The 15,589-nt window shown below is 29.2% G+C and overlaps 1 protein-coding gene across 3 annotated transcripts in view; it reads right to left on the bottom strand.

Moving 5' to 3' along the window:
• Positions 1-788: 788 nt before the first annotated feature.
• Tomosyn (syntaxin-binding protein tomosyn) overlaps positions 789-15,589 on the bottom strand; it is a 371,800-nt gene continuing 356,999 nt past the window's right edge. For all 3 annotated transcript variants that reach the window (XM_067269813.1, XM_067269812.1, XM_067269815.1), the window contains 4 exons: positions 14,640-14,735; positions 10,879-11,003; positions 5,382-5,503; positions 789-3,247 (listed from right to left, as the gene is read on the bottom strand). In XM_067269813.1, the coding sequence (XP_067125914.1) occupies positions 3,110-3,247; positions 5,382-5,503; positions 10,879-11,003; positions 14,640-14,735 (481 nt within the window). In that variant the 3' untranslated portion in view covers positions 789-3,109. The remainder of the gene's footprint in view (positions 3,248-5,381; positions 5,504-10,878; positions 11,004-14,639; positions 14,736-15,589) is intronic.

Below are 15,589 nucleotides of genomic sequence, written 5' to 3' on the forward strand. Positions count from 1 at the left end.
TGTGCTTGCCACATAGGGTCATTCTTAACAAAGTCACTTGTAACATAGCAACCACGTTATCATTCCAGGCATAAAGCAACTGCTGGACTGACTTTGAGGTTTGTATTTGCTTTCTGTTTGTTATGAATTGAAATATCCATTATTACTAAATGTATCATTTTAAATATACCAAAAATAATAAATTTAAGTACATATTTTAATTTTATACATAATACCTGAAGACAGGTCAAGTTACTTTTGTAACTTCTAGGATGCTTAAAGTTACATTTTTAGTTACAATGGATATTACTATTCATTTTAATTTATTTTTTGTTTATTACAGAACAAAAAGATGCCATTACAATAGTTAAGAAATTTACTTTCTTCAGATTGAAATTAGAACAGATATAAAAAATAAAAAATGTAAAAACTGAATAGCATTACAAAGAAATAGAAAAGGTGATTATAGGTTAACATAATAGAGCTTATGCAAGAATAGTTAGCATATAGCAAATAATGGTTAGAACAAGAAAATGAATGTTAAAATATAATATATCAATTTAATGCTTAAGATATGTTAAAACAAAATAAATTCAATGTGTATTCTAAGAATGTAGAATAATTATGAAAATCAAAATTCTGCTGAAAAGTTTTTATTATTAAGTTAATGTTTTAACACTTAATGATTAAATATATACTGGTAAATTACAATTTAACTTTCCTGTACATCAACAAGAAAACAAATTTTTTCTTTTGCTTATTGTAGATTGAATAACAATTTTATACTTAACATTGAAAATACAATATAATTGTTTATTTTTTTCATATAATTTTATTTTTCTTAAAATTGATTATTTCTGTACACAATCACAAATAGTATCTTCTTGCATTTGCCTTCTCTAACTAAAAATGGTAATGGAAGGAAAAATAGATCTGCTAATCTGCTCTTTTTATACATGTCTATGATTATCTATTTACTATTATGTATGCTTTAAATAATTTAGTAAAAATTATTATAAGCAGACATGTTTTGATGTTTTCAAAATTTAGAACACATTATGGAAGTTTTCTGATTGTTTGCTGTATTTTATTGTAAATAATTATGCATAAACCAATATTTCATTATTGTTAATATTTTTTATATATGTATTTGCAATAAGGGCACAAAGATAAACACTCACCATGTAATCTTGCAACAGATTTGGCTTTATTACACTAAATAAAAATTTCAATTTAACACTACCTGGCACTGGAAACAAGAATATCCAACAATATTTATAAGTAATCTTTATACAGTTACTGAAATTTAGCAATGTATGCACAAAATCATCTCATTGATCCACAAATAATTTAGTGATCAGAGACCACCACATTTTAACTGATCATGCAAACAAAAAAAAACCAGAAATAATATGCACAGAGGGGGGTTTTTTCAATGTATAATACAGGAATTTCTCATTTGATGACAAATTACTAATCTACTTTTCAATTCATGATCCTCAGAATGGGGTAAATATGTTTCTCTAAGTAATTTTTAAATGGTCATGTATATAATCGACACTTTTTTAAGTGACGATTGCAGGTAGGAGGATTGAATGTTGTTACTTGTGCAGACTTACAAAGAAGGCCCATAAAGGAAATAAGAGTCATATAACAATTACTTAGCCCACACATTTCTATTGCCAATATCTAAACAATTTTAGTTTTAAAACAAAAATCTTTCTTTATAATGCAACTGTATACTGAATAAATTAGATAAGGACAGCAAATGGACCATCTGAGATATAAGTCAATACTAAAAATGACTAAGCTCTATGATTATGTTTGATATATTCAATTTCTGTTAATTATTTTTCAATTAATTTATAAATCTTATAAATGATTTAGGAAGAAAATAAAGGAGGCATTAATTTTATAAATATGAATCATACTTTTGTACCACTGAGGGAAGTAATTGAATTGGCACTATTTAAAAACGTTAATTATCACAAATATTCACTGTTTTGAACAAGGTTTTTCAATAATAATACAGTATAGTATTTTGTAAATACTAGTGAAAATACAATATACAGTATTATGCAAATACAGACAAACAAATAAATACATTTTTTTTCCTGATATATTTCCATCTAAACTGATATTTCCTGAAATACAGGCACAATGTAAGAAGCTGCACATTTACTAAATGTGAGATGGTTTCCTGCACTATTAATTTACAGTTACAATTACTCTGTAAACTGATTTTTACATAACTGTCTTCGATAACAGAGCTTTTCAAGATGAATCTTCACAGATTTATTTCGCTGATGTGATTTGATAGTCAGTCAATTGGTAAATTTGCTTATTCAACACTAAATCCTGCATTTCAGAAATTTTAACATAATCCAATTTTGAATGTTTATTGTAATCTTAAACTACCATATAAATCTTTTGACAATAGATTATATTTGATCACATGACTGTGCACAGTGGAATATGTACCAGTAACTTGGATTGAATTTTGAGACAAATTTCTTTATTTATATATACCCTATTCATTTTCTGTACATAGATTGGTCAGAAAAAAAACCATTTTCTGCTGAACACACAATTATACCAATTTCCTTGTACAAGGCAATGAGGGAAGATATAATGTGAGGAAATATGCTGATTAGTGAAGGACTGTGCAAGAAGAGACATGGCAATCCTGACTGGTGTCTAGGCAGAACAACAAACTTTTTGACTTGTCAACAAAGTAGATAATATATAAACAAAAACCATGGAATGTATATCCATATAAATACAGTATTCTTACAAAGATAGACTGGCTCCTAATTTCAATATTACAGTACACATATGTGGTAGGATTCTATTCTTCTGAAATAATCACATTCTGTGAGGTGTGATGAGCAGAGATGGAGGAGCCAATCATAACTCCATTTTGCCTGCTCATCTTAATTTTTCAGTATTTGTCTTTAATTTTTTAAACAACTCTAGAGCTGTTCATTGTCAGTTGAATGGTGCAGTCTGCCCAATAATAGGTCTTAATAGCAGAGAGTAAAGGAACACTGGCACCAACACTGATCTATTTAAATGGAGCCTCATAGCCCCACTTTCTTCTTTTTCTTCTGGCTGATTTGGAAAAATTAATTTAAAATTGATACCATTTTCTATCTCTATATTTAACCATCAACTGATGAGTAGTATTAGAGTAACTTTCTGCTTCAGTCATTAATCTTCCTGTGCGTTCTTCAAGTTGAGTCAAAGCTTCACCTCTTTCTGTCAAACCCTAAAAAATAATAATTCAAGAACAATTCTATATTTCATATTTCTTTAAAATTTTAATTATTTATTACATAATCAAATCATATAAGAATTACAATAAAAAAACTAAAATTTATAATTCTGCTTCAAACTAAAATTGTTTTAAAACTACCCAAGAAATACTTTTAAAAGTTTCATAAAAACTAAGTAATTAGATATGATTGTTTAAATGTTTATAATTAGTGTTTCTTACCCTGGATGATGATGTATATTTATAATTATTAGATTAAATTACTATATATATTTGGGCTGCTCAGTTTTAGTAATAACAAACAATAATCCTACTGGATTTGTACTGACATACATGTTTTTCCTTAAATGCTATAATGTTGAAACTTCAATATAAACATAATTTAGGTTTAAGTGGATCAAATTAAAGTTGTCTAATAATGCATATTTTGCAATTTGATTATCTTTGAGATTAAATAAATGCTTTATAAACTTTGTTTGCATGATCACAAGTACTATTTTTTTTCAAACAATCAAATGACCATTTTTGCTATTTGTGTAGTGAATCATTTTTGTGTATGTACAATTAATGTGATAAACATCGCTCTGCCATCCAAAAAAAATGTGTGTGTAAGATTTAACTGTTTTAAATTTGAAAGTTTAAACTAACTCATATTCTTTTAAAGTCCCACAAATGAAATTTTTTTGTATTGCCATGGAATCTCTCATTTTTCAAAATCCTTTAAATTAATTGGATTCAAATTATTAAATTAATAAACAACATTTACAATAATATTAAATTTAAATCTTTCAAAAAAATTGTGTAAATATAATGTTTAATTAAATATAAGGAAGATAATTTGTTATAAGTAAAGTAGTCCAACTTTTGCATATGGAGCAATCATAGAAAATATTCTGTTTTATGAAATTCAGTTTAACTAACTATGATGATTAAGAAATGGTTTCATTGTCCAACAAAGGCAAACATCCAGGAAAACAACAAATGCAAAGTAAAAGATAAAAGAAAAAAAGAATTTAAATTCACATGATGATAAAGTACAGGCACAAAGGAATTTCAGCTCAAGGAGGGTTTTGATTACAATCATCCAAAATCTGGTGGTTGGCAGAAAAATTAAAAATTATCAAAACTAGAACAAAAAGAACCCAGAATTAATAATTACACAAATTTTCCTTAACACTAATTCTTAAAACTAATTTATAACTAGAAGGAAATAGAAAGTAGAGGACAAGTAGCAGCAAAAATGATAGGTAGGAAAGAATACCCTGGTAATGTAAATGCTGTTCAGTTACTGTGAGGGCCATGTGGGAGCTTAAACACGAAATACTTGCTTCTGTCTTCCTTTTCTTCAATTCTTGGGATCTTTTGTATATTTGATCCCAATAGCCTGTCACACGTTTGGACCTGTTAAGCTGAAATGCCATCTCTAACACAGTAACTTTGGCCTGGGAATTTCAAAGTTCTCACCTCACCCATCTACTTGGGCACCCAACACTATAACATCTCTCTCCCTTTTGTGATCCCCTGTCCTCGAGCACAAGACTAAAAGTGACCTTCCTTCACCTCATAGGCCCTCAAGATAACCTTGTACTCATTGTGCTAGGGATATCAGGAAGTGGCCCTCACTTCCAAGAAAGAAGAATTGAAGATTAGAAAGTTCAACAAGGTGGAAAGAACAAAGAGAAGAAAAATGTCAGAAGAACAAAAGGGCAAAAGCATACATTATGACACACAGCCATATAACAATATGGATAAAACAGTGAAAACTAATAGTGAACTGCTAAGAAAGTATGCACAGGAATTTAGATCCAAGATGTTCAAAACAAATGGACAAATTCTTTACTTGGCATTGCATGTTCAGAAAATTATTCATTATATTCTATTTTTGCTAAGTTCAATTTTGTATTCTACCTGAGTATGGTCTTTAAAAATAACCAAAAATGTTTGTAATTAAATTGTTTTTGCTGTTTTTAAAGGTTTCATGAATTTCTGAATGCATTTATAGATGCATATATTGCAATTTTAAATGCACATAAATTTAGCCCTTAATGATCAATAATATAATAAAAATAATTACAATGCTCAAAATTTCTTTACTGAAAATTATTGTAAATTAGTAACTAAGTATTACCTGCCGTGCTTTGGCCAATTCTGAGGCCAAAGTTGAAGTTTGAGATCTCATGTGCTCAACATTGACATTTCCACGAATATGGACAGCAATGCTTTTAGAAGCTTTACCACTAGCTTCACCAACTGTTAAATAGAAATTTTTGTCTTATTTTTATTTTCAAATAGGAAAAAACTATAATCAGGTTTATTAAAAATTTCTGTTATAAGTAAATAAGTAAGTAAGATTAATTGTTATAAGTTATAATTTGAAACAAATAATTCATAAGTTATAAAATGCTAATGACAGAATCCCTTATTGTATTACAATTGCTTTAATTCATTCAATTAATTTCATTTCTAATACTGAAATCACTTTAAACTTAAAATATAGAAAACAACAACAATTGTAATACAGTCAACTGACATTAATACAAATCACTAGGAAAAAGTAGTTAGTTTGCTTTATCAAAAATTCATATTAATGATTTTCAGTCAAGGTGTGAGTTCCACCACCTGGACCTCCAAGCAATTCTTCATTTCCAGACATATTTAAACTTTAGGTATAACCATATGCAGTTACTCACAGCACCACAAACTAGCACATGTGCTAATGTTTGCATGAGACTGAATCCATTTAAACAGATGGACATCCTTAAATTTTAACCCCTATTTTCTGAGTACATTAGAATGGTCCACTAAAACCAGATGTTTGAATTGCTGTACAATCAGAGCTCAAATCCATCTTTGCTTTTTACACTTTTTGATGTGAATAATAAAATCTTTATTGGAAACACGGTTATTTCTTGGGGGTTGTGAAGTTAATGTAATTTACAGTTTGGTTTAATGAATTCAAGTATAATTTTGATTGCTTTATTGCGTGAATTATTGTGACAATAGTGTTTTCCAGGGCAATGGTAAAATTTGTTTTTTCAGTGTTTGTTTTTAAGGCAAGTCAACTGCATTACACTTCATGACTAAATACAAAAATTTACATAAAATTTATGTAACAAATATCCAAATTTTAAACAAAAAAGTCATATTGTAAAAGTATTCATATTAAATTGTGAAATTTAATAGAACTACAATAATGTACTGTACAATAAGACAAGAATCACCAAAAAAATTTATTAATGTTAATTGGGATGAGACAAATATCTGGGGTTACAGTATTAAGACTTGACAAAAATAATACAGTATACTACAAATTAATACAATTTTACAGATAATAAAAATCAATTAAGAGATTAACCAAGGAGGCAGCCAACAGGCATGACCACTTGGGCTTCTCTTAAGCTTCTAGTGCTCCATCACTAAATTGTTTCTTTTTGGTTTTTGTAATCATATAATTGTTATATATTTTGTATATCGGTTTCGTTTCTGTATCGGATTTTTGTTGTCACAATACCTGTTTACTTGTAAAATGTTCCATTTGTCATGTGCCTCCTCCTTCGGCAACCACTCACTGGCTCGTGGTTGGTTGTTATGACATTATGTGACTAAAGAGTAAGCCCCAGATGGCGGGGGATATAAAAAGGAAAGTACAACATGTGCAAGCACTTTTTGTTTTTCGTGAAAGGATTCGTCGAGAAGACACGAGAGGAAGGCCTCGAAGGATCAGGGAAGGACGGGGAAATCTGTTCGCATCAAGAGGAAGGTCGTGTCCAGAGTAGAAAAACTGTTGGTTAAGGAAGGAATTTTAAGGAAAAAATTCATACTTGTGTATAGTTTGCCTTTTTATTTGTGTTTGGATTGTATGTGATTCAATGAATGTGTCGGTGATCCAACATGTACTTGCCTTGTATGTATACATTGTAAATATTGTTATTAGGTTAAGTGTCATTGTAATCTTAGTAATTAGTGTACTAGTGTGTCAATTGTCAAATCTTTGTGAGATATATAACTATCTTTTTTTTTATACAGCCCTTATACTCCTTACTAACGTTGGGTCTGAATCTTGGTGATTCTTACCCACTACAAGCTTATAATGTGACTGCTCTCAAATTTGCTTAAGCCCTGGTCACACTATGTGATTTCCAGCCGTGCGGGCAACTGCAACCACGACGGCTGTTCCCGTTAACTAGTAATCCCCCCTCGAAAACCGGCGCGACTGCAACCACAACTAGAAACAAAAAGTTTGTTCTACTGGCAACGGTTGCAAACGCGCATCCAATCAGCAAACGCCTTTGAGCCACATCATATGGTGGCAACATTGAAAATAGTTCATCATGGCGGATAACAAGAATATGGACGACATGTGTATAGAATCCAGGTTGATCGAACTTATCCAGTCTCATGAATGCCTGTGGGACTTCAATTCTTCATTTTATCGAAGAAAAGATAAAAAGCGCAGGCATGGCGTGAGATAAGTGAAAGTCTCGGCATTGATTGTAAGTACCAGTTTTAGATTTTTGGATATAAAATGTTGATTGTTTTTAGTTTGGTAATGACAATATTGGTTTAAATATAGATAAATACTAAGTAAAAAATTCCTTCATCTTCGAACGTCGTTTCTGAGAATTAAAAAAAAAGTAGACGACAGCAGGTGAAGTGGATGTGTGAACACAAGGTATATAAACCAACATGGGAACATTGGTCGTCTCTGAGTTTTCTTTTGAATTTGTACAAGAAAACGATATCACCACTGTTGTCATACGATGTAATTATATAAGTTATATATATTTTATATATTAAAGTAGGTAAAAATTAATTAAATATAGCCTATTTCTATTTATAGTTAAATCAAACACAACAATCCACTTCTGGCTGCATGTCTGATGAGGCAGAAGAAACAAATATAGTAGATGTACTGTACATGATAATAATGAAATGTTTAATGAAAGTATTTCATTGTCACCATGTACATTTGATGCACAGCCACCGAAGAAGGAAAAAAAAGATGGCAGGAAAGGAGAAAGAAAATTTTTACGAATGTGCAATGAATGTAAATTATTTCAAAATGTATAATTTATTTATTTATAGTTTACAGCTCAGAGTGAACAACTAAAAAACTCAAAATTATTGAGTAAGTGTTCACTTTAGTAACTGATACTATAATTATATATTACACAAATACAAAGATTATTATTAAATAATATGACTGAAAACATGATCTGCCTTTTCATTTAAGGTTGTTTATTAAATATTTTTTCAGGCTCTCTGTAATGAACCGAGGAAGGATGTGTTTGATGAATTTGGCAGTCTTATAGCTGCCAAACTAAGAAGACTTCTTCAGAAAAATGCCTTAGATTTGCAGATGAAGATATTTTTGCTTATTGTAGAAGAAAAAAAAATATTATGAAAAATAATTAATTAAATTAATAAATATCTTTCACTTATTGCATCAAAGTTGTATTTCTTAACTCAAAATAGTGTATCGTTTATAATGACATAATTATAATAATTCCAAACTTTTTAAATATTTTTACTAGTGATGTAACGAATATTCGGTTACTACCCGGTATTCGGCCTAGTTTTCACTATTTGGCCGAATACCGAATACCTAAAAACAGGAGTAAGAAATAACAAAAACACAGTAAATTAATCATTTTGGTAACTTTTATTAATGTTGAAAAAAATTAAACTATAATTATTAAAGTTAATAAGAAATAGCATCTAACTCTAGTATTAAATTATTTCGTAATTAAATATTATAATAGCCTTTATCTAGCCCGATATCTTATGGCATTGATGGCGTGTAGGTTAGAATGTATCGGGCATTAATATTATTGTTTAGTTAATTATGTTATATTCGTATTTGCGTATATTTTTATATTTTTTATGATATTTTAAAATGATATACGAAACGTTTTATTGAAACTTATCGTATTTAATGAAAGAATTATTTATCTATTTCTAGAAGATGAGTAACTAATATATAATTTATTTTATATATAAAGCAAAGAATGAGCATTTTTCATTATATGCAAAAGATAACATTTGAAATCATGTTAATTTTAAAAATATTGACAAAAACAATAGCAACAAAATATCACAAAACTTCACAAATAGAAAACCCCCAATAATATATTTGAACCGTTCCACAACTGGGCAGAAACTAGACCATATGTCCCCACTAAAGTATATCCTTAGGGCACTATTCAGTCTACAAATACGTACTAAAAACAAAACTTTAGCGTTAAAAAGATCGATTGCAAATAAAATAACTTATAAGTTATAACTTACATCTAAATACCAACAACTGCCAAATCATATCGGGCTATTTACGGCTATTACATAAATTATAAACCAATTCGGCACTAGAGGTAGACGTTAGGCTCCATCTCACATTAACTTTAATAATTATAATTTAATTAATTAATTTAAATAATTTAGACCTACTGGAAGAAAAAATCGTAGTGACAGCGGTCCAATAGAGAGCAGAGTGTGCGATCCTTGCCATAATGCGGTTTGCGCGCCAATTTTCGTACGTGCGTTAATCAAGCCAAATAGTTTGGCCGAATATTCAGTATTCGGCCACGCTCCTAGCCGAATATTCGGTATTCGGCTGAGGCCAAATATACTATTCGTTACATCACTAATTTTTACATTTCACATTTCTTATTTAATAATTTTATAAACAAATTTCATCTCATTGCCATTCTACTTGGCCTACAGTATTAAAATATGTTTTGAAATCATCACAGATTGCTTTTGCCGCTGCTGTTGATGGATTTAAATTACGACTTAAAATACTTTGGAAAGTATTTGTATCCATACAGATATAGCCCCTATAACCTTTGGCATCCGAAAGCCTTAATTCGTTCATCAGCTGGTGGAAGCACGATTGTTCAGCCCGTTTATTTTCATTTCGCCAAGTTTTAACCCAGCACGAGCATTTTTTATTTTTCTCTTCGTGTATTCTTGCCAGCTCTAACAAAATTATCGCCTTTTTTCTCTTATTCATTTCAGAAAAGGAACTGCTTGCCATTTTAATAATAAAAGTGGCTAAAATTCTGTAAATACTCTGAATAGAACGTAAAATGTCGGTAAATTCACGAAAATAGACAAAAACAAGCTACTGTAATTTTATTGGTTTATTATAGGGTCATGTGTTCCGAGTTGCAACGTCAACGAACAATGTGTGACCACGAGAAGATGCGTGCAACTTGCGCTTGTTGCAGTTGTGGTCACCTGCACGGCTGGAAATCGCATAGTGTGACCAGGGCTTTAGTTGCATGTGCTGCTAATAGAGGCACTGTTAAGACACCTTCACAGACTACATAATGCAATCAAACAGCAAATCTTGTCAAATCTGCCAATTAGTTTAAATAATGCTCCTTATACAAACTCCATAATGTACTCTTCTGTTGTCCTATGGAAACATTCAGTGCATTCATTGACAAAGAAATTTTAATCATTTGTCTATCTAGTCAAATGGCATTTGCATGCCAAGTTTCATTAATCTCACTCTACTTTTTAAGGGTGAGTTGATTTTTTTTTGTAACAGGTATATTTTAGAAAGTATAATAATAAACAGACAAAAGAAAAATTTCAATTCAATTAAGTAATATTTTACTTACATAACTCTTCTCTATCTAATGTGCTTGGTCCACCTCCAAACAAACCCTTGAAAAAACTTTGCTTTGGAGGTTCAGGCATTTCTTTTGTAAGATAGAGTGTTCCTAACATTTCCTGAAGAGAGTCACTAAAAAAATTTTTCAAATTTATTGATATATTAAATATTAAAAAAAAATCTGTATTTTTAATAAATGTACACAAGTATTTTATAAAATTTATTTTCTTGAATCTGTGTATAATAAATACCAAATTGAATTAATTTTCTTTATATTAAGATAAAAAAAAGAAGATAACTATAACTAAAAATGTAACTTATTAATCAAAACCATTCACAACTTCTAGCAATAGGTTTATTCAGTAGACTAAAAAACTTTTTTGGTTTGTTAGTTTACTGAATAAACCTGTTTCTGAAAGTTGTGTAAATGGTTTCTATTTTTTAAGTTATTGGTTCCAGTTTTGTTATTGGATTTTAAATGTAATTTATGTAAATCTATCCTTTATTTTAAATTTTTTTAAAAGTTAAGTGTGGTTATTTAATGACTATCAAATTTTAAAGTTAATTATTCAAATAATTTGAAAAGCACACTAAAGTTGCTACTTTTTAATTTCTAAAAACTTTTACAGAAACAATTTCTTTCATATTTATTATTTGATGATAATTTCATGTTTTACATTTATTTGGAAAATGTTTTTGATTAGAGATATTCTATCATTATTATTACTTTTTTATTTACCAAAACTAAGATGTTAATTTTAAAACTAAGATATGCATAATAATCATTATTAACTTATGAAACACATTAATTATTATTAAGTACATTGCTAAAATGAAAATTTATGATTTTACTGCATTATTCTGTAGCTATAAAATTTTTCATTCTAGTAATTTTTTAAAAACTTGCGTATACAGTAGAGCGTCATTTATCTGAATCAATTGGGGACTGGGGTTGTTCAGATAACCAATTATGTACGAAAAAATATATTAACCTATCCCATGTTGAAATTTTTCTTTGTCGTGTGTCGCTTTGTATTGAATTTTCGTCGATTTTAAGCCTAACGAAAATTTTTATAATAATAATCGAGGCTATTGTATCATTAAAAATTATTTCTTTATTTTGTACAAACAAAATAAATATATTGAAAAATATAAAAACAAAGAAATTATAGAAGTTAATCTACTATCAAAAACGTTCAATCCAGCACAACACAGTCCGACTGGAACTCTTTCGGATAACCAGTTTTCGGATAACGACGCTCTACTGTAACTTGCAAGTTTAAAAAATTGCTAGAATTAAAATTAAAATTTTTACATAACTTCTTGGTACTAATGTATATCTCACAAGTCCTGAAGTAATGCTGAAAATATGACACTATTTTCAGTGTATGATCAATTTACAGTCAAGGCACTGAGAGAAAATATGTGCAAACTTTACACCATTTGTGCACTGATTTGAAACCTGGAACACCAAAACTTCTTGCATAGAATATAGATAAGACTAGAGCTAGTACTGACTACTGGCATGCAATTTAGAAAATAGTCTTAAATATTTTAATTTTCCCCCCCCTTGTTTCTTCTATTTCCCTTTCTTTAACAATTCATTGTATTAATAGATGGCATTATAAAATAAATAAAAATGAAGAACTTAAACAGGAAAAAATATAACCTTGGATAAATGTCATTGTTAAAGAAACAATAACGCTAAATGGATGTTCGTGGTATTGAAGTTTATGTAAACATCAATTAATACAATATAACCATGCATAAAATTCAGTATTGCAAAACTGAGCTTATTTTATACCATAAACACTTGCTAATGAAAGAATAGAGATTCCACAGTATGTATAATCTATTTAGTATAAGTCCAGAATTTTTAGTACTCAGTTATATTGTGCTGCTACTGTATTTTTTTAAAATAAAAATTTTAACATGTTTATTTACAAAGGTTATTGGAGGGGTCTATCACAAATATTAAATAAAGAATATGTTTTAAAATTTTCAAAACATTGTAAAACTTTAAAAATATATTTAATTATTCTTCAAGTATTGTTAAGTCTGCATTGATACAAGCAAACAATTTACAAATAAAAGTTAAATAAAATTTTGAAATGAAATTTCAACTTTTAAAATCACCTTATAATTATAATTTATAGATAAAATTTTCTTCACCCCACTGCATAGTTGAAAATAGTTGGAAAACTCAAAATTAGTTGCAAATTTAAGACAAATGAAATAGTATTAAAATAGTTTTGTAGTATTTTCATACGATTTTACTGTAAACTTAAAAATATCAGCAATTTTAAAAGTTTGATTATTAAATAAAGCAGTTTTTTAGTTTTGTTCTATATTGTCCTCAAACTTTTGAAATGGAAGAACAAAAGAATTGTTATGATGAATCAGAAAGTGGAGATCATTATCTGTGATTCTACAAGGAAGATACAAAAAGAACAATGCAAGCTGATGAACAAGGGAGGATTCAAGAAGACCCAGCAAGAGTGGAAAGATAGCCACACATAGTCAGTGAAGTTAAGAAAGGCAATAAGAAGAACAAGTATAGTTGATGCAGCAAGAATGATTCAGATTACCAATACACTCATAAGTTTATGGTAAGTAAAACAAGTTTTTTATTAGTGCTAATAATGATTTTTATGATACAAATATTGCATTAACACGCCAAAAGTCTGTAATATTAAATTAAAAAAAAAAACTGCTTTATTGGAGTACTGTGACGATTGCTCATCATGTTTTTCATTATCTCAGACACAATGCCCTTTGATGCATTCCCGAATGTTCCATCGCCCATTAGACCCGGAGGGGGCGACAAACCTGGCCGAGGGGACAGGAGAATATAAAAGATGGAAAGGCTGATGGAAGACAGCTTTTTCTTTCTATCAAGGGACCACGCTGGACGAATGATGAGGTCAACAAAAAGGGAAGTTATTAGCGATCAAGATCGAGAGTGAACGAGCAATAGGAACAAAGCTTCTAGAAAGACTCATCCATGTAATTAATTGTATATGGTAGATATGTTATTTGTATGTAACTTACGTGTATTGGTAGAAAATAATTGTCACAAAAACCAAGACTTTCTTATAGTATTTTTCAAATTAATGTTAACTCAACTTTGGGTTGAGAAAATAAATCTTAGATATTTTTGTATTCAAAATTGTACTGTAAGTGAAATAAAAGTAAGAGAACCTTAATGTCTGAAGATAAACTATTAGTTTTGGATTCATGACAATAAAAATATCAATTGAATATTTTAAATATTTTATTAAAAATATCCTGGTCCAAAAGCATGTAGATATTTTTGTATTCAATATTGTACTCTAATAAAGCAGTTGTTTTTTGACTTATGATGCAAATATGTTCACATATGGAGATAGTTGTAACAGTCAATTTACTAAATGTATACAAATACTGTAAAATTTTGTAAATTGAAATAGTACTTTGCTAATAATATTTTTGTTTACTATGGCTTTTGTATTATCTCATTCATTCATCTACACTATTATGCAATCAAGGACTATATCTTTATGATCCTGTATCATGTTTATTCTATTGATATTTCTAATCATTCATCATACTTTAAACATTTTCCAATTTCGTTATTAAGAATTTTTAATTTCTTTTTTTTTTTTTAATAAAATGAGTCACAGCTTAGACACCCAAATATGTAAAAAAAAAATTGAAATCACCTGTAACATTATGAAAAAATAATTTTATTAGTATAAACTAATTAATTACAGAAAGTTATAAACTTACCAAAAAGTGGAAGAAATTGAAAATTTTTGTAACTCTGAAGGAGAACACATGTACATTCCATGACCATTATTGCTAAAGCAAAATGTCCTAGCAATTCTGTAAAAAATTTGAAATAGTTTAATGACTCCAAATTTTATTTATCCAGAATTAATGTTTTCAATCACTTTTATCTCAAAACTAATTTAAAATGGAAATTTATTTTAATTTATAAAAACTTGTTAATTTTTATAAGTCAAAGATTAATATAAGAATAAAAACAGTTTTAAAATGCTGAAATTGTCTGAAATGCTTCTCTTTTTATTTTTCATTAAATTTGTGTGGTGTTTGTTGATTCTAATAAACAGATTATTGGTTGTTTATTGTATTAAGTTACAGTTTTTCCTTTTAAATTTATTGAACAATTCTTTTATTTGCCATTGCTTACATTATAAACTTAGTCTATATTTGTTTATAAGATAGACGATAACATGAGATTGTTAAATTCAGGATATCCAAATGCCAGGATTTATTGTATGTTGGGTGAAGGAAAGTGAGGCAAATAGCTGCAGTGACAAATAAACCCATTTATTTATGCTAATCTTACATACTATAAGGCAACTCTGCAACTGTTGATTGCTGATCTGTATAATTGTTGGCTCCAGTCCAGTGAGTCGTCACTAAATGGATTCCAAGTCCGGAACAAAGTGGATAACGGGAACAGTCTCTGGCAGGAGAATGAAGATTTGGAATGAAGTCGATAGGATGGTTAATGAAGTCCTGAAAATTAATTTCAGGAGGCAGAGAAAAGTCTTGACAGTTGATTTCACAGTCAGAGGCTGGGGAAAATCTGCACAGTTAACTTCACAAGGAGAGGCAGGGAAAAGTCTGCCTTTGCCCTTGAGAGCCAGGTTTTTAAAAGTTTCTCTTCCCTGGATCTCTAGCTTTTGATTAGTCAATTTCTTGTATCCAGA

Source organism: Centruroides vittatus, unplaced genomic scaffold (genome assembly GCF_030686945.1).
Source record: "Centruroides vittatus isolate TY-2023 unplaced genomic scaffold, ASM3068694v2 contig_357, whole genome shotgun sequence".
Classification (NCBI taxonomy): domain Eukaryota; kingdom Metazoa; phylum Arthropoda; class Arachnida; order Scorpiones; family Buthidae; genus Centruroides; species Centruroides vittatus.